We start from the raw sequence: 24,655 nt of genomic DNA, 5'->3' as shown, positions 1-24,655 counted from the left end.
CAGACTAATTGTTCATGGATGTCTAGTGTAAATAAGCATCTTAAGCCTAATACAAACTTTCTGTCATCTAGCTGAGGATTATTGTGTCGATGTTTCTCACTTCCAAGCAAGCAGGACCACACCACCTGAGTGCATAGAGCACAAGAGTGTGCATTTCAGTGGTTGAAAACAGGTACTGCAAGTGCTAGATGGCATATGTGAGAGATCTCAGAGACTGGGAATGAAAACCTATAAATGTATGAAACCAAATAAAAACCTACAGTAACTTTTTCTGTTATTTCTTGCAAAGAAATAGAATCAATGTGACAAATTTGTAGTTGTTTACAAATAGTAGTGTGAAACTCCATAGACTGGAATGGGAACCTGCAGCAGCCACCATCAAGCCCCCCCCCATGCAGATAAGACTGGCCACCCATGTGAACAGTGAGGCTGGGTGGGACCTGGAGAGTTGAAAGGGCTCACGTGTTCCATTGCAAATCATCTGTTGCAGCAGGCAGAAGTTTGGGACACGTCTCCTGCACACTTGACAGATAACTTTGTGGCTGCACTGAAAACAAACCGAATTTTGAGTTATGAGTTTGAAAAAGCCACTTCTTGACGGGGGGCAGAATTCTAAAACATTTCCATTGGAGATTCTAGGGTAAGGATTAAAACATTTTGCTTACCTTGTTTTTATTACACAGTGGTGTTAATTTTGCATTGCCACTAGAAACTAAATTACATTCATGATATGTCGCATGCCTGAATTACTGAAAACGAAAATGTGAAATTAGTTAGAAAACAGTTACATAATTCTGTTTTTGTACTCCTGCTTACAGATCTTTCCGTGACTCCAAAGAAGAATACCTCCATACAGGAGGAGTGGACAAAGAGGACAAGGCCAGTCCACCGCCAACACAGACACTAACCCCATCTCATTGCCATGGTGACAGAACATCATGGGGCGAGGACAGAGAAAAACAGCTGGCCAAGAAGAAACTTATCATCACCTCAGTTGTCTGCTTGGTGTTTATGGTTGGGGAAGTGATCGGTAAGGATGGAGGTTGAAAATGGCTATTTATCACATAGGTGAGTGGCTTGGATGCTTGGCAAGGAACTTGTAGTGGGTCCAGTAAGAGCCTAGATACCTATATCCTGGCTCCTATTAACATGGATGGCATGAACTGATTAACAAGCTGTGAACTTTTTACTGAGCCTGGGTGTATGTAACCATGTAAATAGGCCAGTTATCTCTCTCATTTGCATGAGTGTGTGTGTGTGTGTGTGTGGTGTGTGTGTGTGTGTGTGTGTGGTGTGTGTGTGTGTGTGTGTGTGTGTGTGTGTGTGTCTCTATGTCTGTGTATTTCATTGACATGTTTCCAAGCTCTGATATATTGCTTGCTTACACTGTATTGATATAGGTCTTCATACTAATAATTGCAGGGTTTCCATGTGTTTCAAACAGTCCTTGAGCTCTCTCACCACTGAGTGTTCAGAGATGCTGTAAGGGTGGGGTAATGTGTGGCCTCTAACTCAGCCACTGTATTTTGTATGTTTTTAAAAGAGTTTGTCCTTCAGGTGGCTATGCAGCACACAGTCTGGCCATCATGACTGATGCAGCGCACCTCCTCACAGACTTCAGCAGCATACTAGTCAGCATCTTCTCCCTGTGCATCTCCTCCAGACCACCCTGCAAAGCCATGACATTCGGGTGGCATCGCTCAGGTGTGTCTGCCCAAAACCTCCAAACTAGCACTTTATGAAAATATGTGGCTCTCCATTTTCATTTTAAAATAGGAGTTTATGGTTGATTACAAAATTATTTAGGTACATTTTGTTTGGAGTGGGTTAATTCAGATTTCAGGACTTTTATATTTTATCAATCTGCCATCAAAGCATTTCAAATATTTTCTTACTGAACTTGATGGATTGGTAAACCCACGCATTTGGGACCTTTGTGCAGTTTTTCTGTGAAACATTCAGTGATGCTCATGTTCCCTCCAGAGATCCTCGGCGCTCTGGTCTCTGCTCTCTCCATCTGGGCAGTAACTGCAGTGCTGGTGTTCATTGCCATCCAGAGGATCTTAAACGATGACTATGAGATCCACAGTGGCATCATGCTCATCACCTCTGGCTGTGCGGTAGGGGTCAACATAATGTAGGTCACCATGCAGTGTGTTACATTTAGTAGATAGATTTAGTAGATGGTATTAAAATGATAATTACAGTGAAGACGAGCTAACGATTTAAAATATATTGTGCTGTAAATTGTGACATTAAACTATGTACTATACTAAACATGTTCAGATAATATTATAAATCTCATCTGGGGATTACATTTTAAGATCTGCCATTTTGTCTGTTTCTCCAATCCAAAAGCATGGCCCTGATCCTCCATCAGTCTGATACCTCCCACGGCCACAGTCACAGCCTGTCACATGGCCACAACCACGGCTCCTCTCAGGCAGCGCGTAACCATGGCAACGCTAGTGTGCGGGCGGCATTCATCCATGTGGTAGGGGACCTGCTGCAGAGTCTGGGAGTCTTCCTGGCTGCCATCATCATTAACTGCTGGGTCAGTGCAGTGTCCACTAGGCTTTCAGAGGTTATGGACAGGATGACCTGAGAATGCCAACACATGACCGCCAAGAAGGCAGTCAGTACTGTTAACAAACATATCAACTAGAATCAGAGTAGTTGGCCCTATACGTTTGGGGGTATTCCTTCATGGTTTGGTCAATGTTGAACAAAGATTAATGACATGTTGTTACCATATGCCAATATAAGGAACTAAGGAATACACAAAGGAATAGAACATTGACTTGGATTTCTCCAACTGGAAGTTTTCATTCCCGTTTGTGATTTTTACCATCAATGGTTTTTTGTTATTCTTTACACAGCCTGAATACAAAGTAGCTGATCCCATCTGCACTTTCTTATTTTCTGTGTTTGTGCTCGCAACAACTGTTACTATCCTGAGGGACATCTTCAGAGTACTCATGGAAGGTACAACATGTCCAACTGTATGTGCGTTTTACTAGGGACTAGTTTAAGATTGAGTGTCTGTGTGGATATGATATTTGATCTAAATAGGACATAACTCTTGTGAGTCTTAAAAATCTAAGAATTTAACTTAATGATATTTTGACATAACTCTTTAGAATTGAACCTCTTAATTATATGTTCTACTACTGTATGGAGGCCTATTTGTACAGTTGAATCTTAACTATTGCATTGCATGTTGTTGCTAGGAGCCCCACGTGGCCTTGACTTTGACTCGGTGAAGGAGGCCCTTCTTACAGTGAGCGGTGTCCGAGCTGTGCATGACCTTCACGTGTGGGCTCTGACATTAAACCACACACTTCTGTCTGCTCACCTGGCTGTTGGTAAACATTCTATTTATTGGAGTCTTTCGCTGACAAAAACACTAATGACACTAGCAACATATTACAATTGTATGTTATCGTAAGCGGTCTGTGTCCCCTCTCAAAGTGATAATGCTTTGAGGGTTTTTTTTATATTCATTTTCAACTGAGACCCACATGGACAACTGGAGGTTGATGGGGACCTAATTTTACCAACAGAAAAGCTATCTGAATTCAGCCTCTCTCTTTTTCAGAGGACACGGCCAATCCTCAGCAGGTCCTGGTGGAGGCTACGGAACTGCTTCAATCTAGACACGGCTTCCACAGCATCACCATCCAAATTGAGACCTACTCCAGAGATATGGCCTTCTGTTCTCAGTGTCTGGAGCCCATGGACTGAGAGCCCTCAACCCCACACACCTGAGAGTTGAGGGAGCATCGATCTCTGTGGTGGAAGAACTTCAAGCCGGCTAATACTTCCTGAAGCATGTTCTGACTGCTGTTGACAGCACACATATGTGGTTCCTTGAACAGAATTCACAGCATATCTGTGTGCGGGTCAGAAGTTCATTCTCTCCTGTGTGTAGGCCCCTCTGGTTGTTCGTGATAATGTTCCAGCTCGGTGGGAAAGCTCCTCATTCTATCAATATTAGCCTTTCTGTGAAGATAAGGACTGACAAGCTGAGCTATTCCCATATGACAAAAATAATACTGTCAAACTACTGTTTGATGGGTGTTGAAGGTCTGTCACAGGTCTCTCTGAAGGTAATTTTCACTTATTACACAAAGGTGCAATCTTCTATATCTGTGAATATATATATATATATAGCATACACTCTTTAGATTGTAGATCATACTTCAGATCATAAGACAGGTCTGCCTTTTTTGTCTCCGATTACAGAAAACATTCCTATACCTACACCTGAGGTCCAAAAGTATACACATCCTAATTCTATTATATAGATTTTCAAAAGAGAAAACACATCTATTATTTTCATATAACCTGATTAAATGATGATACTGAGTAGAACATGTGCTTGAACCACAAAAAGACTTGGTTTGAATCAATTCATATTTATTTCCATGATCCACTCACTTTATTTGCATTCACTTATTTTTTGCTATTCAAAAATGTTTCTTTATTTTAAATTATTTAATTTATTGTCTTGACAATACAAAACCCATTACAGAAAACCTTGATCACAGCATATGGCTGAAGTTCTCTTACACAACTGTCTAGCTGAGACAGTTTTAGGAGATTCATCTGATCTCATAAACAGCAGAAAACGTGGAAACGGCTTCATCACTTTGATCATTTCTGATGTGTCTCATCCCCTCACGTCTCAGATGGAAGACATGAAATGACTTGTGCATTTTACTACGAAAATATATATTTTTTAAATCGACATGATTTGAAATGTTGCATTTCAAATGTTCAAAACATCACAACAAATGATTATGACAAAAAAAAAAACTAATTTGATCTGGCATAACATGAGGTCTGATTATTCTGTGATGGTCCACCTCATGCCAATAATAAATGGATGTATCTTGTCACACATGCACATCCGTCAAACCAAGACAGAAGACAACAAACCTGCCAATAAACAAAATAAAGTCTACCTTCACCTGGTCTCACTGGCTGAGATCTTTCTGACGGTTACTCCAGTACTTGCTGTAGGTCTCCTGGAACATGTCCCTGCAGCTGATCTTGGCCTTGAGGCGGGAGCAGATGAGGAAGGAGCCGCCCATCTTACGGTGCAGCGAATAGGTCTCCTCCGGGGGCGGGGTCAGCCTCTGTTTGAGCATGACGGGGATGAGGTTGTGGATGCGCTCTGTGGTGCTCTGCGCGCCGAAGTCGAACGGTGTAGCGGAGGCGAACGCTTCGCCCAGGATCATCACCGCGTCCACGTGGGCGTTCTCCATGGCCTGAGGAAAAAGGCAAAGGCCAGCGCATGGTTGTGCATGGTTTCCATGGTAACATACTCACACACAAAGAAGGAACATCATTATCTCAGTGTCACTGACGTGTGACCTCTGACCTTTGACTCATAGCCAGTGAGGAACTTCATGTCGATGGATCGCTGGAGGACCCCCTGTCTGTCCTGCTCGCCTGCTGCTTTGATCACCTGACAGAAGTGGAGAGAGATCAGCTTGTGTACATCTGATTGGTTAAAGCAAAAAGGAACACATACAATCAAAGGATTTCATGCACATGCACAAATGCACATGAATTCCAAAGCTGGTGGGATATGACCAATGACAATAACAACCTTTAACGCCTAGATTTGAGTAAGTTAGCATTCAGGGAAGCGTGTTTCTATAACCCAGACTAATATCCTTTGCTATACACCTCCGCTTCACAGAGACGAGCCTGAAACCTCAAGGGAAAACAGTGCGGTGATTTCTACTGTGTGATTAAATACTTCCAAGCAAACTCAGGTGTGTGACAGAACAATACCTCAATGTATACATCAATGAAGCTGGCATCAAAGCCTCGCGTAGCTCCAAAATCCAGCAGCGCCATCTGAGGGGTGAAAGAGAAGACAAGCTGAGACTCGCTCTATTTCACGGCTGGGGAGTGAGGAAGAGGAAGAGCAGTGAGGAAGAGCAGCGGGTCTGGTGCCGACTGAACTCACCCGGTGGGTCTGTGGGTCAAAGAAAAAGTTGGACCAGTTGGGATCGGTCTGCATGTACCTGAACTCGAAGAGCTCCCTTAGACACAGCACCAGGATCTGTTCACAGATCTGACAGGGGAGAAGAGAATAACGTCAGCATGATATATGCCTCCTAAAATCAGATCAAACTGTGTCTGATGTACACCCTTTAAATAAAATAAAACATGTATCTTGCCATTTATGTCTACTGTGAACATTAAAAGACTGCTCCACTTATTGACAGCAGGATGCAGTGGTTTATTTTTAGACACAACAAGAGATAACATCTCCCATTTATACACATTATCACATAATACAACACCCTGTAACATTAGCTCTAACAAAGCACTACTGCTCTGTCCCCTATAATAATGTTTCTGCCTCAAATGCCATTTACATTAAACACAGTCTTCTGGAAGACAATCCCAGAACAGCCTATTAGGACAAGATAGTGTAGGTTTCTGGGGAGGTGAACTGCACCTCATTGCGGAGTTCCTGGGGCAGGTCCTCGGCCTTGTCCAGTGGGAACCCGCTCACCAGCTCAGTGGTGAGGACGTGGCGGCTGCTCAGCTCCTCCACTACATCAGGCACGTCGAAGAATGGGTGGCCCCTCAGAAGCTCCCTGCAACACACACACACACACACAAACATATAGACACACACACACACACAAACATATAGACACACACACACACAGATGCCACACACGCAGACACACACTCATAAATACCAATGAAATGACATAAGCGAAACACCTCATACACCCATCCTGTTTAAACACAAGTGTGGAAATGACTCAATCCATCCATCTGAATTTCATATGGATTACATTAATCACACATCATTTCAACTAGAGCAGGCACTCTGATGTTTAAACATGAAGCAGAATTTCAACAACGCACCCCTTTCACTTCCTCACACCTCCATCTGACTCACTTGAATTTCTTCGCACATTTGGCTTCTCGCACATAGTCACACTCCAGCGCCAGCTCCCGACTCATCACCTCGATCAGGTGCTCAGGAAACAGGCCTGCGGGGGATTGAGAGAGAGAGAGAGAGAGAAAGAGGGAGAGAAAGAGAGAGAGATGGAAACAGAAAGAACAGATGAGATGGTGAAGATGAAACAACCAAGAGTGAAAATGGGGACTGTTACAGAGAGAGATCTGTTGCTATGTTAAATCAGATAATATTAAATCTCTCCCTACCCTCAGGTAAAGCGTTGCTCATGCTCAGGACTGTCATCAGGTTGTTCACATCACTGTTGATGCTCTTGGCCACACCAGGGTACTAAAACACACCATGCCAATCAGAGGTTATTCTTCATAGGGAGCTTCAGTATCACGGAGCACTGGCAGTCAATGCAACACTGAACTTGCGTTGCATTTCCACTGAATTGAAAATATTATTCATGACAGAACTGAAACTGAGATCTGAGAAACGAAGCCATGGGTCTGTTGTCAGAGTTTAACGGCAGGCATGGCGGCCTCACCTGGATCTTCATGGCCACTTCCCGGCCATCCTTCATCCTGGCCAGGTGGACCTGCCCAATGGAGGCGGCAGCGAACGGGCGCTCCTCAAACATCTCCAGCTTATCCCTCCAGTTCGGCCCCAGGTCAGAGTTCAGGCTTTTCTGCCATAACACAGCATCACAGACTCAACGGTGCCTTTTCAAAGAGGGGGGTATGCCTAAATCCCTTTTAAGTTTGATTATCTATGTATTAATCCTTCTTACCACTTAATCAAAACAATTTTATAAACATAATGTATTTATGCACGTGACTAGTAGTTTTCACTGCACAGAACAAAAAAAATAAATCTTATTTTAGCAGAAAAACTGTTTTTTAACCCTCACATTTCAGACTATACCATCATTTGCTTGGTGGGCATGAAGTCTGCACTCTGCCGCACACGTTCAAAGATTTTTGCCAGTTGAGGGTTGATGAAGGCATCATCTAAAATGGTGAAATACAGATGGGAATGAACAATCTCCGGTAAATGTCTACTTATGAATATAGTGCTGGCTTCAAAAATATTACTATCGTTCGCATGAACTGTTGTAAGTATGAACTATTGTTAGTATGCAATTTACACAGTGAATACACACCAACCTGCTACCGCCTGCATATATCATGCCAAGTGATTCTTTCTTTGTAATTGACCAAGAATACCTTAAACTAAGAATCAATTTGACAAGATATTGTAGACTAGATTCTAGACTAGATTTTCTACTCCTCAGTGAGCTATGAAGAGAGATGGCAAGAAGGAAGCACCAGCTAAGCTTACACCAACGGCTGCACTTTGAGCAAAGATTGCAATAATGTCATTTTTCAGCGTCAGTAGTTAAGTTTCTTAAACATTTTCCATTATACATTTCCAATTATTCACCAGTAGGTCATGATGGAAGTCATTCTCAAGGGAAAAGATGTTGAGGCTCTAATCGTTAAATTACGGAGTTTACTGTTCCAGTTGCTTTTCAGTGTAACTTTTGTCCTTCCGACCCCTTACACAAATTAATCCTTATCAAGGGTTAATGGACCACACTACAGTGAAACAAGGTGGAACTGTATTGGATGGCAATGGCACATGCCCTTCTGAGGATGGGGACGTAGTGCTTCTTAAACAGCTGCTACAGAAAAGGAACTAGGCCTTTGATGCTCCTAAAATAACTGAAAAAGGCACTATGAAACAACACAAAGGCCTTGCCTCGCCAAGACTCTAAATGAACTTCTGAACCCATCACAGCACTGTACTGTACTATGTATGTCTCAGGTGTCAGCTAACAAACACATTTCAGGCCAGGGCACTCATTTCATGTGTGGTATGGTGGCTTCGCATTGTTCTCCAAAGGTCACCATAATCCACTAGCATTGGCTGTGCTTATTTTGGCTTGTGGAAAATCCCTGGTCGGCAGCAGTCACACCACATGCAGTGGGTCAGTGTGCTCCCAGCATGACTAGCAGCTGACTGCAATGGCAGCAGCAACGGCACATTTCATTTCAACATTTGCTTAATGCTTCTCATTGGTACACTTGATAGCACTTACATATGCAGTTTCACCGTACTATATTCACTCAGTGTTCACTGTTTGTTTTGTTCTGAACAGACTATAGCCTGCGTAAGAGTCTTTTCGTAGCAGAGCGAGGGAATGAGATGGTACACCAGACTGGCAAGCTGACCTTTTTCAGTCATCTGTTGCTATGCAATCTGCTAAAATAAGCCAAGCCATGTAGGGAGAGGGGAGGGAACGGGCCAACACAGGAAGTCATTGTCAAGGGCAGTGACTCAGGGGGTGTTGGAGAAAACAGGCTGAATTACACACAGTAAGTGTTCAAGCTACAAAACACTGTGCAAACAACATGCCAACACAGCCGGGTGGGTATCAGCATTGCTGATAATCAAGCTGTTATCACAGATCCTGAAGGTTGGAAGAGTTTTTCCACCTCAACGTCAGTAGATCAAAACAGTGAGAGTATGAGCAATGAATTAGATTCATTTTATACGCAGAACATATGTCTGTTCAATGCATCTCGAATATGGGATAAACATTGCCTTTAGGGGTACAGCACGGCCAACTGCACTGACCTATATTTATTTATATATATATTTACAGTTAAATGGAAAAAAAATTATAAAGTAAAAACTTGCATCTGAGTAGACACTGAGCCTCATTCACCAAAGGCCAAATATCAAAATCCACAGGGCTTGCTAAATAAACTGTTGCAACTGTTGATGCCCTCTCACCCTGAATACTCAGCATCTGCCCCAGCTTCAGGGCAGCACCTCGCACTTTGCACAGCGTCCGGACAATCCTCTCCGCATTCGCCTCGGACAGGAAAGGGCTGGAGTCCAGGATGGCTTTTTTGTTTCCTAAGAAAAAAAAAAGAAAAACAATAAATGCGTGATTTCTTTCATTTCTTTCTTTTGAAAATATCCATATATGTCAGGCACAGTGGCTTACACTCCGTGCTTTTAAGGAAGCTCACCAGATTTGTCCTCTGACCTAAGACTCTTCTTCGCCACCTCCGCAATGGCTCCAATGCCAAGGCCTACTGCTAGCCCTGCAGCACACACCAGACATCCACAAACATAAGGGCCTCATACAGCAGAGTACACCAAACACTCATCATTTTTACGGTTAAGTATTTCACTGAAACATGATGGAGGCTGTAAAGTTTGGCATGAGTCCCAAAAGTCATTTCCCAGGGCTAAAGAAGATTATGTGAACATAAACCGATACCAAGAGAGACTGGACTTGCTGAAGATGCATTGTGCTTTTCAATATCTCTGAAAATAATGCATTGTATGAATGAAATGCTGGTCACATTATAAAACGCACAAAGGGTTGTGTAAAGGACAACACATTCTTCGTATCACTCCATCTTATGAAAAAAAATGAGGGCAGTTTCCCCAGACATGTCAGGAACTGAATCACAACTCTCTAGTCCAACTTAAGCACCTCATGTGAGTGAAGCAGAGGTGGGCAAACACTGTGTTTTACCCACACACAGAATGAAGAGAAAGTCATGCATGTTCACTGTGGACTAACATTCCACCACAGCCACCACTTTCTTGGGGAACACACAAAGAGGAGCTTGATACAATACTTTTGTATTGATCTGTGGGGTTCATGTCTCATTGGGCCAATGAAATTGTATTCACTGTCCTAGTTCAGAGACATACGACTATGTGATGTCAGCAAATATCAGTTGTCACAAAAAACAATGTAAATGCTGGTGTCTTTGACGAGAGTCTGCATTTTCCATGAGGGTCACATTTGTACTGATACCTTTCACAAGACTTTAAGCATGGTGGGTAATGTTTATGAAGTCTTTTCTGTGTATATGAAATATGTATATAATAATTCACCAATTTACCCTATTCATTCTTGACCAAAGTAAAATCCCCATCGTAGATGTAAACCCAAGGCCCCATATTATTTAGTCTCACCTCCAAAGTTGGCTAGCCTCCCAATTCTAGTGACTGGCACCTTCCTCTCTCGAGCAGTCTCACTGAGCTATGGACATGGACAAAAAAGGAAACAGCTCCATTGACTCTGAAGTCACTGCTGTGGTTCAAACAATATTAACATCTTTTAAAATAAATGGTGTTGTATGGTCCTATAACCAGAAGCAAAATAAGTCCATATTAAGTCCAAATCCAAGGACATCACAGTGATGACACACATCTGAACTGATGATTACAGTGATGCATACATTTGAACTGCTCTTTAATTTTTCAATTTCACACAGAAGTTTCATGCCATTTATCAAAAATGTAGCAAGTTGAAAGAACAGTACTGTTTGCTTGTGCCGTGTCGAGTCTTTCTTTTTGGTTGTCCCTGTTCCCTCCACAGCCCCAGCCTTCGTGCTGCCCACAGACGAGTGGTCTTGATGTGTCCATCGCCTCTGTCCGGAGGGATGTAGTCCACCATCCCTGCATGCTTTAAGGAGATGGCCTGTGGATCTCCCCAGGTTTACTGTGTTTGCATCTTCCCTGCTTCGTATCCCAAGGCTCAACATCTCATCTTGTCTGTATCTACATGGCCCTGTGAGTCCAGAACCACAGCCGCTTTCTAGAAAATAGGGCTGATACTGGGTAGCACCCACAGTTGCTCTTGGACTGAGGAACTGTGATCTGCACCTGACAGCCTGTACACAGTTTAAGGGCAAGACGTTAGCAAAGTAGCACTGTGTTAATGCTCCGGCTATACTGCTTCAGGCATGTTGTCTTTGACTCTACTCACAAACTCATGCTTGGTCACACAGATGTGATAACATACTGAACATGCTAAGAGAGAACCAGCCCATGCAATTCTGCTACAGTAGCCTACCTGCAACTTCAATGGTGCAGTATGGATGTTTCCTGTGGCAAAAGCTCTTCGTCCACTGCAAGCTGCCAGGGCTTGTGTTTGCACTGCCCTGGGTCTCAGCCTGACCAGCCCCGACATCAGTAACATGTCTCCAGCCATGATCTTCTTACTTAATCTGCACACCCTGTGGAAATAGGTTGACTGCAGGGGACTGACAACCAACCTCTGAGCTAAAGCCTCCATTAGGCCAGGAAATGTTTAGGACGAGATAGGCTACTGCGTTGTCTCATCACTATGCTGTGAAGCTCAAAACAGCCGAATAAAAAACAGAGGTGACGTTTAATGAGACTTTACTGACCAAAGTCACACATAAAAAGTATCAGCCACTTTTCACCTAATGGGGCATTACACTAAAACAATACCCACTTACCAGATCTGACTGTTCCTCGCGCGAAAATCTCAAACGGTAAGAAGGCCCCGATCTGATTGGTTTATCGCCATAGAATCAAGTTTAAAATGGGGTAATCCGCCACCCCTAATTTTTCTCCATCTACAGGGAGAGAATGCTCGGTCAACACTGACACCAGGAAGCGTGGAGGGTTGTAGTTAACGACAAGGACGTCTCAATAATTTGATACCATTTTAAAAACCAAAGCCTGAATAGTTTGACAATGTTGCGAGCCAATGAAATCTATTGATAAAGAAAAACAAGTGGGCGTGGAACTAATGTATTGCTGAATAGACCAAAGGGCTGGGCAAAAGTCGGGCTCGACCTTTTAACACTTTGTCTTGCTGGTCACGAGAGTCCTCTAGCGTTCAGCAAAAGTTCTCTCTTCAATGGTGTTTCACCCTGATAATAATGTGAAGTTAACAATGAAGACGACATTTACCACATAACCTACATATAAGGGACTTGCGTGCCATTTAACTTCGGTCAATTTTGGCCAATGTTCGTATGGCTTGAATATTGGTTTGACATTTCAATCGAAAGATTCACCACTAGGGGGAGATCTTGACACATCCACGATTTCACGTGTACTCTCAACACTTTTAATGTAATGCGCCAGTATTGCTTTATGTTCAAGCATCATGAATAATTGAATAACCAACCAGTCAGTAACCACGGTTACGACTTATTTATTCTAAAATGCCTTTTTCACAAATCCGGTAGTATCTGTTGTATCAACCACTAAGCATCTGTGCAGTAGGCCTATGTTTCAATTGGATAATATCCTGTCCAAGGCTGAAACTGTAGGGGTCTCAATTTACCTGGTATGGCCTTGATGGATCCACAGAGCTTGTTTTAAAGACCAGGTCACTGGCAAATTAACTGAACAACAAGAAGCAATCCAGTCTGAATGTTTTTTTTTTTCTAGAAGGTATTTACATAAGTCTTAACATAATACGTATGTATTTTACACAGTTCAAAAACTGTTGGTAGGTGACACTTTAAGACAGCTTATTTTGTCTATATATTCCCTTAAACATAAATTATGGATGACCAAGGATATTGCATACTTTATGGGCATTTGCCAATATGTAATTAAGTGCACTATGTGTTTTGATTATAAATATGAAAATGCTTCTGCACTTGCAACAATGATTCTGTTTCAGACTGTGAGTTGAGTTGATAACATTTTACAAGCCCTGAAAAATGTAAGCAGACAAAGTCCCTGCCACTAGTAGCCACTAATGACTATCAGGCAGCCAGAAAACCAGTGGCTCATATAGCCAATGATGTGAAGCTAGTCATTCATATGGTCAAGAGTGTCTTCAGTTTGGGGAAGAGACGAAGAGCATTCTGCGTGGTCATCTCCACCACCTTCTCCACAGGAACACCTTTGATCCTGGCGATATACTCAGCACAAATGGAGATGTTCTTCGGTTCATTTCTCACCTGTAGTGCAGACACAGATTACTACATGTACTGCATAAGCCAAGATGCAAGAATGGTATATTAATAGAACGCCTTTATTTTCACCTGGTCGCCAGAATTAAATGAATGTTGTACATAAAGAGCCAAACTACATAGTTCAGTGTCACATGCATAAAAAGCACAGGGTTAATGTCTCAATCAGACCAGTGGGATTAATGTTGAGTGACTGCTTATCCCGTACTGTACCTGCTTCTCTGGGCCCAAGGCAGGGGAGTCTGTCTCCAAGCACATGTTCTCTAATGGTAGCTGTTTCACTAGTTTTTGCTTCTTAGTGGAAAAAAGAAAATTAACATGCATACATACAGTAAATATACAAATTACCAAAACTAGCAGTTCCTATATATATATATTTTTTTCTTCCTCAATCTGAATAGTCTTTCTCTGCTTGAAATCATTGTCACAATAAAATTACTCTAGGGGTTACATGATACTAATAAGTTTAAGAAATATGATGAGGTTTGGTTTCTGTAATTAAATCAGTTTGTCAAAAATAGCAGTCTCCTCATCTTTTGACTGGCATTAAAAATGGAAAACGATCAGGTGCAGGCTACTGTCTAAGCACCTTGTCTAAAAGGGATAAAGAGGAAGCTGTGATTACCTGTTCGCTTCTTATGATGGAGGGAGGTATGGAAAAGAAATAACCAGCCTTTACACCCTCCATTGCAACTGATGGCTTTCCATCAAATGCATGAAGAAGAACATTCTCTGCTCCTGTTAATAAATTACATCAAATTCTTCATAATAACTCAATTGGTGAAACTGAATTATGTTAAATGTACAAATGAACTTGTCGTTGACCTTGCTCTTTCAGAAGATGGATTGTAGGTCGGCCAGCAGATCTCGAATGGACATTTCTGGTAAGAACATTAAAAAGTATGTGATAAATTAGAGCTGCTGTAATGTACAAGGGAATGAGGCATATTATAGTACTGCAGTGCATAAGTTAAAAAAAAACATGCATACATACATACATACATACATACATACATACATACTATACAGTACCAGTCAAAAGTTTGGACACACCTTCTCATTCAATGTTTTTTCTTTATTTTTATTATTTTCTACATCGTAGATTAATACTCAAGACATCAAAACTATGAAAAAAACACATATGGATGTATGTAGTTAACAAAAAAGCGTTAAACAAACCAGAATATGTTTTATATTTTTCAAAGTAGCCACCTTTTGCTTGACAGCTTTGCACACTCTTGGCATTCTGTCAATCAGATTCATGAGGCAGTCTTCAGTATTAATCTACAATGTAGAAAATAATGCAAATAAAGAAAAAACATTGAATGAGAAGGTGTGTCCAAACTTTTGACTGCTACTGTACATACATACATACATATGATATACTATACTGATACTGAATTGTTGTGATCATGACACAGATATTCGTACTTTTTCTGAAACATTTCCAGACTTTCCACACTTTCTCCTGTCTAGAAAGGAAGGTTTTCAAATTCCATACTTTTCTAGAGTCTTGCAAAAGTTCATTAAGGAGCCAAATGCTAGGCCAACAATCAAAAGCCCAAAAACACAAAAGGCACAGTTCACAACCCTTTGATGCAGAATCTGCATATTTCAAATGCCTTTAGTAATGCAGCTTCCAGGAGAACAAGTTAACAAACCAGTCTGAACTCTGAACAGACTTACAGGGGAAGGCCGAGTCGCTTGGCAAGTTCCACCTGGCGAATGAGCACTTGTCTTTGCTGGTCCTTCCCAGCATCAGAACTTACCACCCTTGGGGTGAAATCCAGGCCTACCTGTTGGTGGATAACACAAGGGGTCTTCACAAAGCGAATGTAGATAACACGTTTATAAAGTGAGCCCATGATAAAGATGGATATGTTCTTTGCTGATGTGCTGCATTATTTCTGCATATCTTAGGGTGCATCACAATGTTTCAAAAGATAAAGGTAAAATGTAACTACTTAACAGACACCTTTATCCAAAGCAACATACAGACAACATGCAGCGACTGGAAATCAGCCCCAGGTCAACCGCTTACAAAACGATGCCGCTAACCACTGCGCCACCACATCTGATGGACCTCCTGAACCGAGACCTTCTGGGCTTTCCTTGTAGTGTATTAAAATCACATTGTGATACCACATCAACATTCTCACCTCACCAACAGCCACAAGGTGGTCTTTGTATTTTTCAATCTGGGGCAGAGCTGCATCTAGATCCTGCACAACACAGAGAATGTGATTACAGATGTGTGTGTAAAGGACACAGGAAATCTATGTTCATGAGAGGCTTACCTCAAGGACAGCTCCCCTCTGCTGTAAGTCATTCGCTGCCTGGACAGGATGGACTCCAAGGCAAGGAAAGATGAAGCCAGAAAACCTGTCAACAGTTTATGCTCATTTCCCACAATTTTCATCTCACTATGTATTAAGTGTGTGCTTATGCTGTCTAGAAAAAGATGATATTTTGTCAGCTGCGTAGACCTATAGTAAGTTACCTCTGGGACAGCTGCATGACTTTCTCAAACTCCCCTGCATGTTCTGCAACAGCCAGTAGTGCTAAAATCCCTGCCTGTCAGAACAAGCCAAGCCAAAACAATGATGACCGAACGTGGCAACTGTAAAATCACTGAAGTTTAGAGAGGACTGTGATGGAACTTACTCTCTTTGAATTCTCAACGACAACATCAATGTCCTAAAAATTAAAACAGGCGCACAAATTGTTAAAGGGGGTAACATCAGCTTCAGTCAGGCAACAACAAAAACAGTGAGCCATAGCTAAGTCAGGAGATAGCGTTTCACCGTACGTTGTCAAACTCTGCGGCAGAAATGTGACAGTGGCAATCAATGTAACCCTGCATGAATGTATCAAATCCAATGCTAAACCAAAAACTTGTTTTTTTCCCCCCAATTGGTCCAGATCAGTTCCTTGAAGAGGGCACATGTGCATATGCCACAGCACTAGCTAGGCAACTTCAACCATCAGGGGGAACCGGATGTGGCCTTTTCAGACACATTTTCGTCCATTTTAAAATAAAAGTCATTGAACAGTTGATGTACAAGTGTTTGATGTACAAAGTAGCCATTTTCACTCTTAGCATGTTTATTAAAACAAAAATTACTTCTAGCCTATCAATCATCAAAACCACCTTGAAGTATAAATGCATTCATGAAATAGCAGAAATGTAAGAGGATTTCATTTTTAGTGCTTTATTACTAAAGCAAATATTGGCCCACATCATCAGTGGTATGGGTTGAGTGGTTGATAGTTTCTTGTCAATATACGCAGGCAAAACACGGCTTTGTCGCCCTCTGTTCGAGGGACCAAACAACAGACCAGTGAGACATATCTATATATGTCTATGAAAGAGACACCCGATCGTGTTCCCCTCGGAATTCCCATTCCCTTTACGCCACTAAACTAGACTTATTGCGCATTTGCCAGGTTACATACGTATTCACAGAACTATTGCAGTGCAACTGGATGCAACTGAAATGTGAAAACGCGGGGTTGAAGTGGTTCACAACGTCACATTATTAAGGCTTATTACAGAAATAGGCTAGCCTATTTCAACCCCAATGATAGAGTAACCTATATGTATTAACACCTGTTTGTGCCCTTAGGGTATGTGTGGATTTAGCCCACTATTTTTTTTTTTACATTTTATGAAAGCAATAACGACACGGTCTTCTCTGTGACTGTTTTAAGAAAATATATAATCAGCAAACAACATAGACCATTGTGTTTAAAGGGTGAGCTCAAAAATTAAACAACTGAATATTAGAAATGTAGCCTATTATATGCAGGCCTATTATGCTATCATGTGTGTGACCGAGAAATTCCAAACTGACGGCAGGAGAATTGAGGCTATCGGCAATTTGGCCCATTTCGCTTTCCGTACAACCAATTGTGCGTCTTGCTTTTGTTGTGAAAAGGCAGGGTGGAAGCTAACGGGAACGAAATCAGATACTTCACCTGTTACAACATTACTTTAGGACTTGGGTACATTAAGCTGAACTCTTGTTTGCAACTTTATGAAACAGTATAGAAGGAGAGTTTCGATTATTTAGAGTAGGTCAGCATCAAGACAAGCTGAAAAGATATGCGTGCAGACTTTCAAAGATAGCTTTTGGAGATAAATTCTGTCAGAACAGACCACTTCCTGAAAACTAGGTTGTATGCGTGCCAAGGAACGGGTAGTTTAGCATCACGTGAGAGAAAAGTCATATGACACATACGCTGTTGTGGTATCAGTACTTACTCGTTTGGCAGTTCGAAGGATGGCTTTCGTCCATAGAGTTGGGTTTGTTATTTTGCTGTTTATGGTCTCTTACTGCATGTGCAAGAGATACGAGCCCACCTGGGAATCCATAGACTCTCGACCGATTCCAGGGTGGTATGATGAAGCTAAGGTTGGCATTTTCATACACTGGGGAGTATTCTCTGTACCAAGTTTTGGGAGTGAATGGTTTTGGTAAGTTATTATGATTATCAACATGAAACTACTTGAGAAAGTAATGCGTTTTATGACATGTTTATGTAGACTACGCAATACGAGATTATTCCTGACTATTTTGAGATGTTGATACGACTGCAATTTGGAGATACTAACGTGGAATTATCTGCAGGTGTTATTGGCGGGACAAGAAACTACGGCCGTATGTTGACTTCATGAATAAGAACTATCCTCCTGGCTTCACGTATGCCGACTTTGGACCAATGTTTACGGCTGAGTTTTTTAATCCCAAACAGTGGGTTGACATATTTGCTTCATCGGGAGCAAAATACATCGTCCTCACTACAAAGCACCATGAAGGTGGGTTATTTTACTTACACTAAATGAGGACAGCATTTCTGTATGTAAATGGACTGTGAGAACCGAATTCCCTCTCCGCTTTCAGAGAGCAGCAGGTTTATCTTAAGAGACGCTTTCTTTCAGAGAGGAAATGCATGCTTGATTTGTAGCTACCAATTATTAAAATCATTGGATTGAGAAAATAGAGCTTTACAACCAGTTCAGCTGGAATGGTAACCCATGACAGAAGAATAACCTGTCTGGCCAGAAATGTTCTTAAGGTAGCCATACATTGAGCAGGATACGGAGGGGGGAGGGAGGGGATTCCAAATAGTGTTGTTAGGGGATTGTGATAACTGAGTCCCAAGGGTTTGGAATATCTGAGACAAAAACTCTGTTAATCTCTGTCAATACCAAAGAATATGAACCATGTCAGCTGGTGAGCCCTTGCACCTATTACACGCATCACTTCTATCAGGGTAAATCCTTGCTAATGCTCAGTGCATTCAAGACAACCAGATATTTCTTGTGAAGGGTATTCAAGACAACCAGATATTTCTTGTGAAGGGTAACCGAGAGGAGATCACTGAGTGGAGTGAGCATTTTGAGGAGGACGGTTCTGTATAGACCCATAGAGGATGCCTTTCACGTGTTTGATTGTCGACCCAATAAAGGAGCTTGTTAATATTCCAAGCCCAGTAGTACTGATGGAAGATGGGCAAACCTAGGCTCTGTAGTTGGAGAACTGACCCAGCTGTCTTGCTTCTCCAGAAGAATTAATTGATATGGCGAGCCAGCTCGGAAAACCTTGATTTGTTGATAATGACTGGAATGTGTTGGAAGTGGTATTGTTAGGGGAAAATTCACTCGGGTTACCTCAAGACTCCGGAGTTGCATATAAGTATATTTATTAAACAACAACAACAAGCTTGTTGGGCTCATCCACGTCTCAGAGAGAGAGAGAGCCTATGCCCACGCCCACACCGCAGCAGACGAGAGAGAAGCAATATTAAACACATCGCACAAGGCTTATATAGAAAGAAGTTTAGCGGTCTCTGGCGCCAAAACAATTTGTCAGCAGAGATAACCACGTGGTGGGTCTCTGACGTCCGAGGCTCCCTGTCTTGCAAGGATGTCAGTTTTGCACAAGGTCGAAAGAAGCACAGTTCGACCCTTCTTATCACCTCTGGTCCAAACATGCTCTGGCACATACGCAGACTAAGTGGCACCTAATAATCTAAGTTACACAGAAACACAGAAAAGCCATGTTCCTGCTTACATAAGCACATGATTCATACAAGGTATATAGTAATACAAGGCACTTGATTAATATATTCTGAAGTCATTAACAGTGTTTCGGAATTATCTCTGTCAGGTTTAAAAATGTGGCTTAATTGACCATTTTGATTAGATTAACACGACCCACCTAATATATGGGAAGAGCTGAGAAGAAAATCCAAAACAAACCATTGAATGGTTGTGTATGCTCCAGTGGCTTTACATCCTTTTATGGTTATGGAATTAATCAGGACATAGTGCTATATGATTTATCTCCCTCTATGGATCAAATCAAGACCTGTTGGAAAAATATGTTCTAATATTAGGCACATAATCACTTTTATTATTATCTGTTACCTTCATTTATCTGTTATCTATGATCTGTTAGGCTTCACATTATGGGGCTCAAAGAATTCATGGAACTGGAATGCAGTGGACGTGGGGCCACGGCGGGACCTGGTAGGGGAGCTGGCCACTGCCCTGCGAAGCGACAGCAACCTGCACCTGGGACTCTACCACTCCCTCTTTGAGTGGTTCCACCCGCTCTTCAGAGAGGATAAAGCCAATGCCTACAAAACCAATTACTTCCCCACCACCAAAGCTCTGCCTGAACTGTATGACTTGATCAACACGTATAAGCCTGAGGTGCTATGGTCTGACGGGGATGGGAATGCTCCTGCCACTTACTGGAACAGCACAGGCTTTCTTGCCTGGCTGTACAACGACAGGTAGACAGGGTGATGGAGTGGGTTACACTTGCTAGTATTGTGTTTTTTGATAGAAACATCCCTGATAAGGAGCAACAGTAGTCACCATAGAATGGACATATACTTCAATCATGCAACTGTATACAGGTATGTATGCTAGTCTTTACCAAGAAAGACCAGTTCCACAAGCAAACAAAGGTGTCTACCTCTCATTGGTCTATTTTTAATCCCAGTGCAATGACACTTGTGTAATTGGTTTGAGAGTATTGTTGCATTTGTAAAACTTCCTCTTCCTGTCAGATGACTAAAAACTGAGCAAAAGGTTATTGGCACATCCTGTTACTGTTACCTTAAGTCATTCCCTCTTATAGTACAGTCTGTACAAATCGAGTAGAAACACTTTGGGGAAAGATGGTTTCTTTGCCAAGAGAGTATCACTCTTTATAACTGACTGATTGGAAACTTCAAAGTGTGAACGTGGTTGTTTTTCAGCCCAGTGAAGGACTTTGTGGTGACCAATGATCGCTGGGGGTTAGGGACCATCTGCAATCACGGAGGCTACTACACCTGCGCTGACCGCTACAACCCTGGGCACCTGTTGAAGCACAAATGGGAGAACTGCATGACCATTGACCAGAAGTCCTGGGGCTACCGCAGAGAGGCAGTGCTCAGTGACTACCTCTCCACTGCGGACATCATAAAGGTGAGCAGCATAAAGACATGATGTCGTTACAACTTTGCACTTTGACCCTTTACTCTCTTGCTTAGGCTATCTAGAACTTGGTGAAATTGAAGCATGTGTTTTATTGCACTTTGTGTTCAATGATTTCTCCCTGATCAGCTCTTTGCGTGCATTGTGCCTTATATGTAAATTACTTAGTATGAGACATCCTGCCAAATGTCTATTTGTGAATGAATGCCTATACTTATTTCATAGGTGACAGTGCATATGTCTGGAGTTATATATCAGTAAAACAGTCCAGTCTTTGTATGATTTATCAGAGTTTTGACTCCTTGGTAGATTAGGGAGTCACTTGACAGGTTATGAATGGATGGGGCCCTTTTATAATAAAAAGGGAATATCCCATGTCGGAAAAAATGTCTTGACCACTGTACACTGCATGTGCACCGTAAATTTTAGACACTAGTGGAGACTGTATCTTGTGGCGGGAATTTGCTGGTGAATGTGGGACCCACCCATGATGGACGCATTGCCCCCATCTTTGAGGAGCGTCTGAGAGAGATGGGCCAGTGGCTGAAGGTCAATGGGGAGGCCATCTACAACAGCACTGCATGGAGGGCTCAGAATGACACCATCACCCCTGCCCTCTGGTCAGAGAATTTGCTTAGATACATTTACTAACCCTAAACAGCCTCAGTTCATCTTTGAAGTGATTACTAGTTTAAATCTAGCTAAAAAGTTGTCCTCGGCACTTTTGTAAGAAATCATCTTAAGAAGGCCAAATTGTCTACAGGTGTTATGTACCAGCACATTGAAGTGGTTGTAAAGGATTGTCACAGTCCAAGCTGTAGGACTGTTTAGATTGCTCAACAATTGACAGTAGGGGTTTTCAGATTGAGGTTGTCATGTTTGCATAGGGATTTGACTCTAAACGGATACTGAAACCGGTATAACTGGTTATACATCTCATGTAAACGCATTGGTCCAGTGTAGTCCCTTTGACAACCTTAAGACCTTATACTGTTATATCCACGTAACCAGGCATTATGTTTACTATTAACATGCATCTTTATCAAATGTATATACAGGTACACTTTCAGACCGCAGGAGAAAGCTATCTATGCAATCACCCTGTCATGGCCCAGTAATGGATCCATCATTCTCGGTGAACCTAAGGTATCGCAAGGTCAAACTCAGGTGAGACACTGTGTTCAATGAACTATTCCCATTCTTGTTGATAACAGTCTAGAGGGGAAAATTCCATTAAGCCCTCAACAGATATGATAGCAGGACATTCACGCCGTAATCTACCTTCTTTCGTGTTTTGTACATGGTCAGAGTAACAGTTACAGATTGATTTTTTTTTAAAGAACTATTTGCTGTGGCTTATGCGCCTCTAGACTACACCTCTGTCCTTTTGTAAACATGCAGCCAGAAATAAGGACCAGCACAGAACATGGCCTTTCTATTCTGTGTCTGTGCAATAAGATCACACGTTTTCACCGTGTGGGCCTCACAAAGTGGAGTCCTATGGATTCTGCATGACAAGTAGAACGATTGGAAAAAAATAACTCCTTGAGATTTTGGGATCTAATCGAAAGCCAACACAAATAAGGCAGGTTTTTACGAAAACCCACCTACAATTGATAAAACCTGGCTAAGTCAGAGTAAGTGGTAAACCTCCTAATAGAAGAGCCCTATGGCTTTTTGTTTTGCTCCCCACCCGGAGCTGGTCGGTGTTTTACAACAGGACTGCGATATGAGTTATTGCTTGCCTATTGTTTAAGTAGATCACAGGCTCTCTGTGTGCACATCACATGCAGTGAGGTCATAGATTTCACATCATGTTTTTCTATCCCTGTGCCCCAGGTGGCGCTGTTGGGCTACAAGCAGTTAAAATGGGAGCCGGTGGCAGCTGGAGGTCTGAGGGTGTACATGCCTCAGCTCTCCCCATCTGAGATGCCTTGCTCTTGGGCCTGGACACTGAAGCTCACTGGTGCCTCCTAGAGGGCAAGACGATGGCAATGAGGAATGGCTTAGTGTTATGAATGAAGCACAAGACATGAATGAATGTCGTTAAAGTGCACAGAGGGTCATTTGGATAATCTGGTTTTACTGGTTCATTGTTTTGATGATTGGTTTTCAGAATAACAGGTGACAAATGTACAACTACTGTAGAAATTCAGGGAATTGGGTAAAATGATAATCTATTATAGATTAATGCTAAAATATTTAGGTGCATCAAAGTTTAAGGATTTTTTTTTGAAAAGGGACCTTGTTGCATTTATGCACATTTTGTAGTATTTTTAGTCAAATCAAAGATTTTTTTAAATTCAAATGTTTTTTAAGTATATTGTACATTTAATTACTGTACTGTACTGCATTTTTGAAGTTGGCTGAAAGTGCACTTTGAATTATGACTATGATGATGTTATTGGTAAAAAGGAAAATCTGTGAATCCACAAATTCATACCTCACTGCTCCCTGGCCAACTCTGGCAGGGCATGGTAGGAAACATAATTTGCTGTGTGTTCAAGGTGGGGTGGTTTCCTCAGGGTTTGTTGGTGGCTGTGAAGTAGTTAGGGTTTTGTGAACGGGATGGGGCAATTTGATAATTCCACTATAGAAAGATGCCTGCACTGGGTTCTTGTTCTGTTGTATGGCAGGGAAAGAAAATGAATGCTTTTGAGTATAGAGGTTTGCAAGAACTATGATTTTTTTTTTTTATCCACCAGTTTGCTTAATCATTCCATGTTTTTTTGTGTTTTTTTTTTTTTTGTAATAAATGCAACTGATTTAATTTGGTTATACATTAGGGACACACTATTGTTTGCTTCTATAAAAGCTATGGGTATTGGGAAGTGCACCACCACTGCAAACTGTGATGTCTCTATGAGAAAAGAGAACTATTAAATACTGTTTGTACTGTTAGCAGGAGAACATCACTGACAAAAAATACCCCAGAGAGCTGAAAGTTCTTGTCACACAACCACTCGAGAAATCTGCACATTTAAGCTTGTGCAACAGCCCTCCTGATGAAAGCTGAAGGTATAAGCTGCTGTTACTGTGGCTGTATGATCATAAGACAGCCTGGCTCTGGAGAGATGCCTAAATCGTGACTGAAAGGGAGCTGATTGACGCAAAGCTCCTTTCTCTTCACAGGAAGCGAGGGAGGAGTGGAGAGTGTGAATGACCCATCATGGCTGGCAGTGTGTAGGGAGTCTGATGAGTGCACACATACACACACATTCCCACTCACACACATTCCCACTTCCCTCGCCTCTTTCAGACACCTCCGCTGAACTGCCAAGAATAGCACCGCAGTGTTTTTCAAGATCACAAGCTGGGCGAACACACGTCAGAGCAGGAAAATAAAGCCTGTGCGCGCTCATGACAGCTTTACAACAAATGTAAAGATGTTTTTTATTGGTCGTCTTTTTTTCTTCCTCGAGAACCATTCAAATAGCATGA

The 24,655-nt window shown here is 42.0% G+C and overlaps 4 protein-coding genes across 5 annotated transcripts; 2 read left to right on the top strand and 2 right to left on the bottom strand.

The window, feature by feature from the left end:
* The first annotated feature begins 394 nt into the window (after window positions 1-394).
* On the top strand, window positions 395-4,395 carry LOC116223610 (zinc transporter 2-like). The gene is made up of 8 exons (XM_042709840.1): window positions 395-640; window positions 819-1,030; window positions 1,558-1,704; window positions 1,984-2,137; window positions 2,359-2,554; window positions 2,880-2,985; window positions 3,231-3,365; window positions 3,599-4,395. The coding sequence occupies exons 1-8, from the start codon at window positions 573-575 to the stop codon at window positions 3,742-3,744; spliced, it is 1,164 nt and encodes a 387-aa protein (XP_042565774.1). The 5' UTR covers window positions 395-572; the 3' UTR covers window positions 3,745-4,395.
* A 7-nt stretch (window positions 4,396-4,402) lies between these two features.
* coq8ab (coenzyme Q8A, genome duplicate b) lies at window positions 4,403-12,837 on the bottom strand. Its single transcript, XM_012822409.3, has 15 exons — window positions 12,241-12,837; window positions 11,832-11,994; window positions 11,299-11,649; window positions 10,949-11,015; window positions 9,985-10,059; window positions 9,743-9,868; window positions 7,868-7,953; window positions 7,491-7,631; window positions 7,207-7,288; window positions 6,938-7,031; window positions 6,482-6,623; window positions 5,984-6,091; window positions 5,806-5,871; window positions 5,387-5,473; window positions 4,403-5,273 (listed from the first exon to the last, which is right to left on the bottom strand). The coding sequence occupies exons 2-15, from the start codon at window positions 11,967-11,969 to the stop codon at window positions 4,980-4,982; spliced, it is 1,857 nt and encodes a 618-aa protein (XP_012677863.1). The 5' UTR covers window positions 11,970-11,994; window positions 12,241-12,837; the 3' UTR covers window positions 4,403-4,979.
* Window positions 12,838-12,931: 94 nt separating this feature from the next.
* LOC105895733 (putative deoxyribonuclease TATDN3) lies at window positions 12,932-16,731 on the bottom strand. 2 transcript variants are annotated; one of them, XM_012822411.3, is made up of 10 exons: window positions 16,529-16,731; window positions 16,384-16,416; window positions 16,220-16,293; window positions 16,017-16,101; window positions 15,879-15,941; window positions 15,406-15,515; window positions 14,545-14,600; window positions 14,345-14,457; window positions 13,933-14,013; window positions 12,932-13,707 (listed from the first exon to the last, which is right to left on the bottom strand). In XM_012822411.3, the coding sequence occupies exons 1-10, from the start codon at window positions 16,580-16,582 to the stop codon at window positions 13,564-13,566; spliced, it is 813 nt and encodes a 270-aa protein (XP_012677865.1). In that variant the 5' UTR covers window positions 16,583-16,731; the 3' UTR covers window positions 12,932-13,563. The 2 variants fall into 2 exon arrangements, with proteins under 2 accessions (XP_012677865.1, XP_012677866.1); XM_012822412.3 differs by having other exon boundaries at window positions 13,933-14,010; window positions 16,529-16,729.
* An 890-nt stretch (window positions 16,732-17,621) lies between these two features.
* Window positions 17,622-24,115, top strand: fuca2 (alpha-L-fucosidase 2). Its single transcript, XM_012822401.3, has 7 exons — window positions 17,622-18,196; window positions 18,351-18,538; window positions 20,184-20,523; window positions 20,995-21,205; window positions 21,644-21,834; window positions 22,273-22,381; window positions 23,054-24,115. The coding sequence occupies exons 1-7, from the start codon at window positions 18,003-18,005 to the stop codon at window positions 23,189-23,191; spliced, it is 1,371 nt and encodes a 456-aa protein (XP_012677855.1). The 5' UTR covers window positions 17,622-18,002; the 3' UTR covers window positions 23,192-24,115.
* The last annotated feature ends 540 nt before the right edge of the window (window positions 24,116-24,655 follow it).

The sequence above is a fragment of the Clupea harengus genome, chromosome 14 (genome assembly GCF_900700415.2).
Source record: "Clupea harengus chromosome 14, Ch_v2.0.2, whole genome shotgun sequence".
Classification (NCBI taxonomy): Eukaryota; Metazoa; Chordata; class Actinopteri; order Clupeiformes; family Clupeidae; genus Clupea; species Clupea harengus.
This window is presented reverse-complemented; position numbering and strand designations above follow the sequence as displayed.

What these genes read in the sequence shown, in the direction of transcription:
- LOC116223610 (XM_042709840.1), top strand. Translation starts at nt 573, where the DNA reads ATGAGTTTGAAAAAGCCACTTCTTGACGGGGGGCAGAATTCTAAAACA. An exon ending in ATTCGGGTGGCATCGCTCAG is followed by an intron (nt 1,705 to 1,983) that starts GTGTGTCTGCCC and finishes TGTTCCCTCCAG; the next exon opens with AGATCCTCGGCGCTCTGGTC. An exon ending in CCATCATCATTAACTGCTGG is followed by an intron (nt 2,555 to 2,879) that starts GTCAGTGCAGTG and finishes TTCTTTACACAG; the next exon opens with CCTGAATACAAAGTAGCTGA.
- coq8ab (XM_012822409.3), bottom strand. Translation starts at nt 11,969, where the DNA reads ATGGCTGGAGACATGTTACTGATGTCGGGGCTGGTCAGGCTGAGACCC. An exon ending in AAGTGGCCATGAAGATCCAG is followed by an intron (nt 7,289 to 7,490) that starts GTGAGGCCGCCA and finishes GGTGTGTTTTAG; the next exon opens with TACCCTGGTGTGGCCAAGAG. An exon ending in TTGACCCACAGACCCACCGG is followed by an intron (nt 5,872 to 5,983) that starts GTGAGTTCAGTC and finishes TTCACCCCTCAG; the next exon opens with ATGGCGCTGCTGGATTTTGG.
- LOC105895733 (XM_012822411.3), bottom strand. Translation starts at nt 16,582, where the DNA reads ATGCAGGGTTACATTGATTGCCACTGTCACATTTCTGCCGCAGAGTTT. An exon ending in AAGCGACTCGGCCTTCCCCT is followed by an intron (nt 14,601 to 15,405) that starts GTAAGTCTGTTC and finishes TGTTCTTACCAG; the next exon opens with AAATGTCCATTCGAGATCTG. An exon ending in CCATCATAAGAAGCGAACAG is followed by an intron (nt 14,014 to 14,344) that starts GTAATCACAGCT and finishes TTTTCCACTAAG; the next exon opens with AAGCAAAAACTAGTGAAACA.
- fuca2 (XM_012822401.3), top strand. Translation starts at nt 18,003, where the DNA reads ATGGCTTTCGTCCATAGAGTTGGGTTTGTTATTTTGCTGTTTATGGTC. An exon ending in TTTGGGAGTGAATGGTTTTG is followed by an intron (nt 18,197 to 18,350) that starts GTAAGTTATTAT and finishes AATTATCTGCAG; the next exon opens with GTGTTATTGGCGGGACAAGA. An exon ending in TATCGCAAGGTCAAACTCAG is followed by an intron (nt 22,382 to 23,053) that starts GTGAGACACTGT and finishes CCTGTGCCCCAG; the next exon opens with GTGGCGCTGTTGGGCTACAA.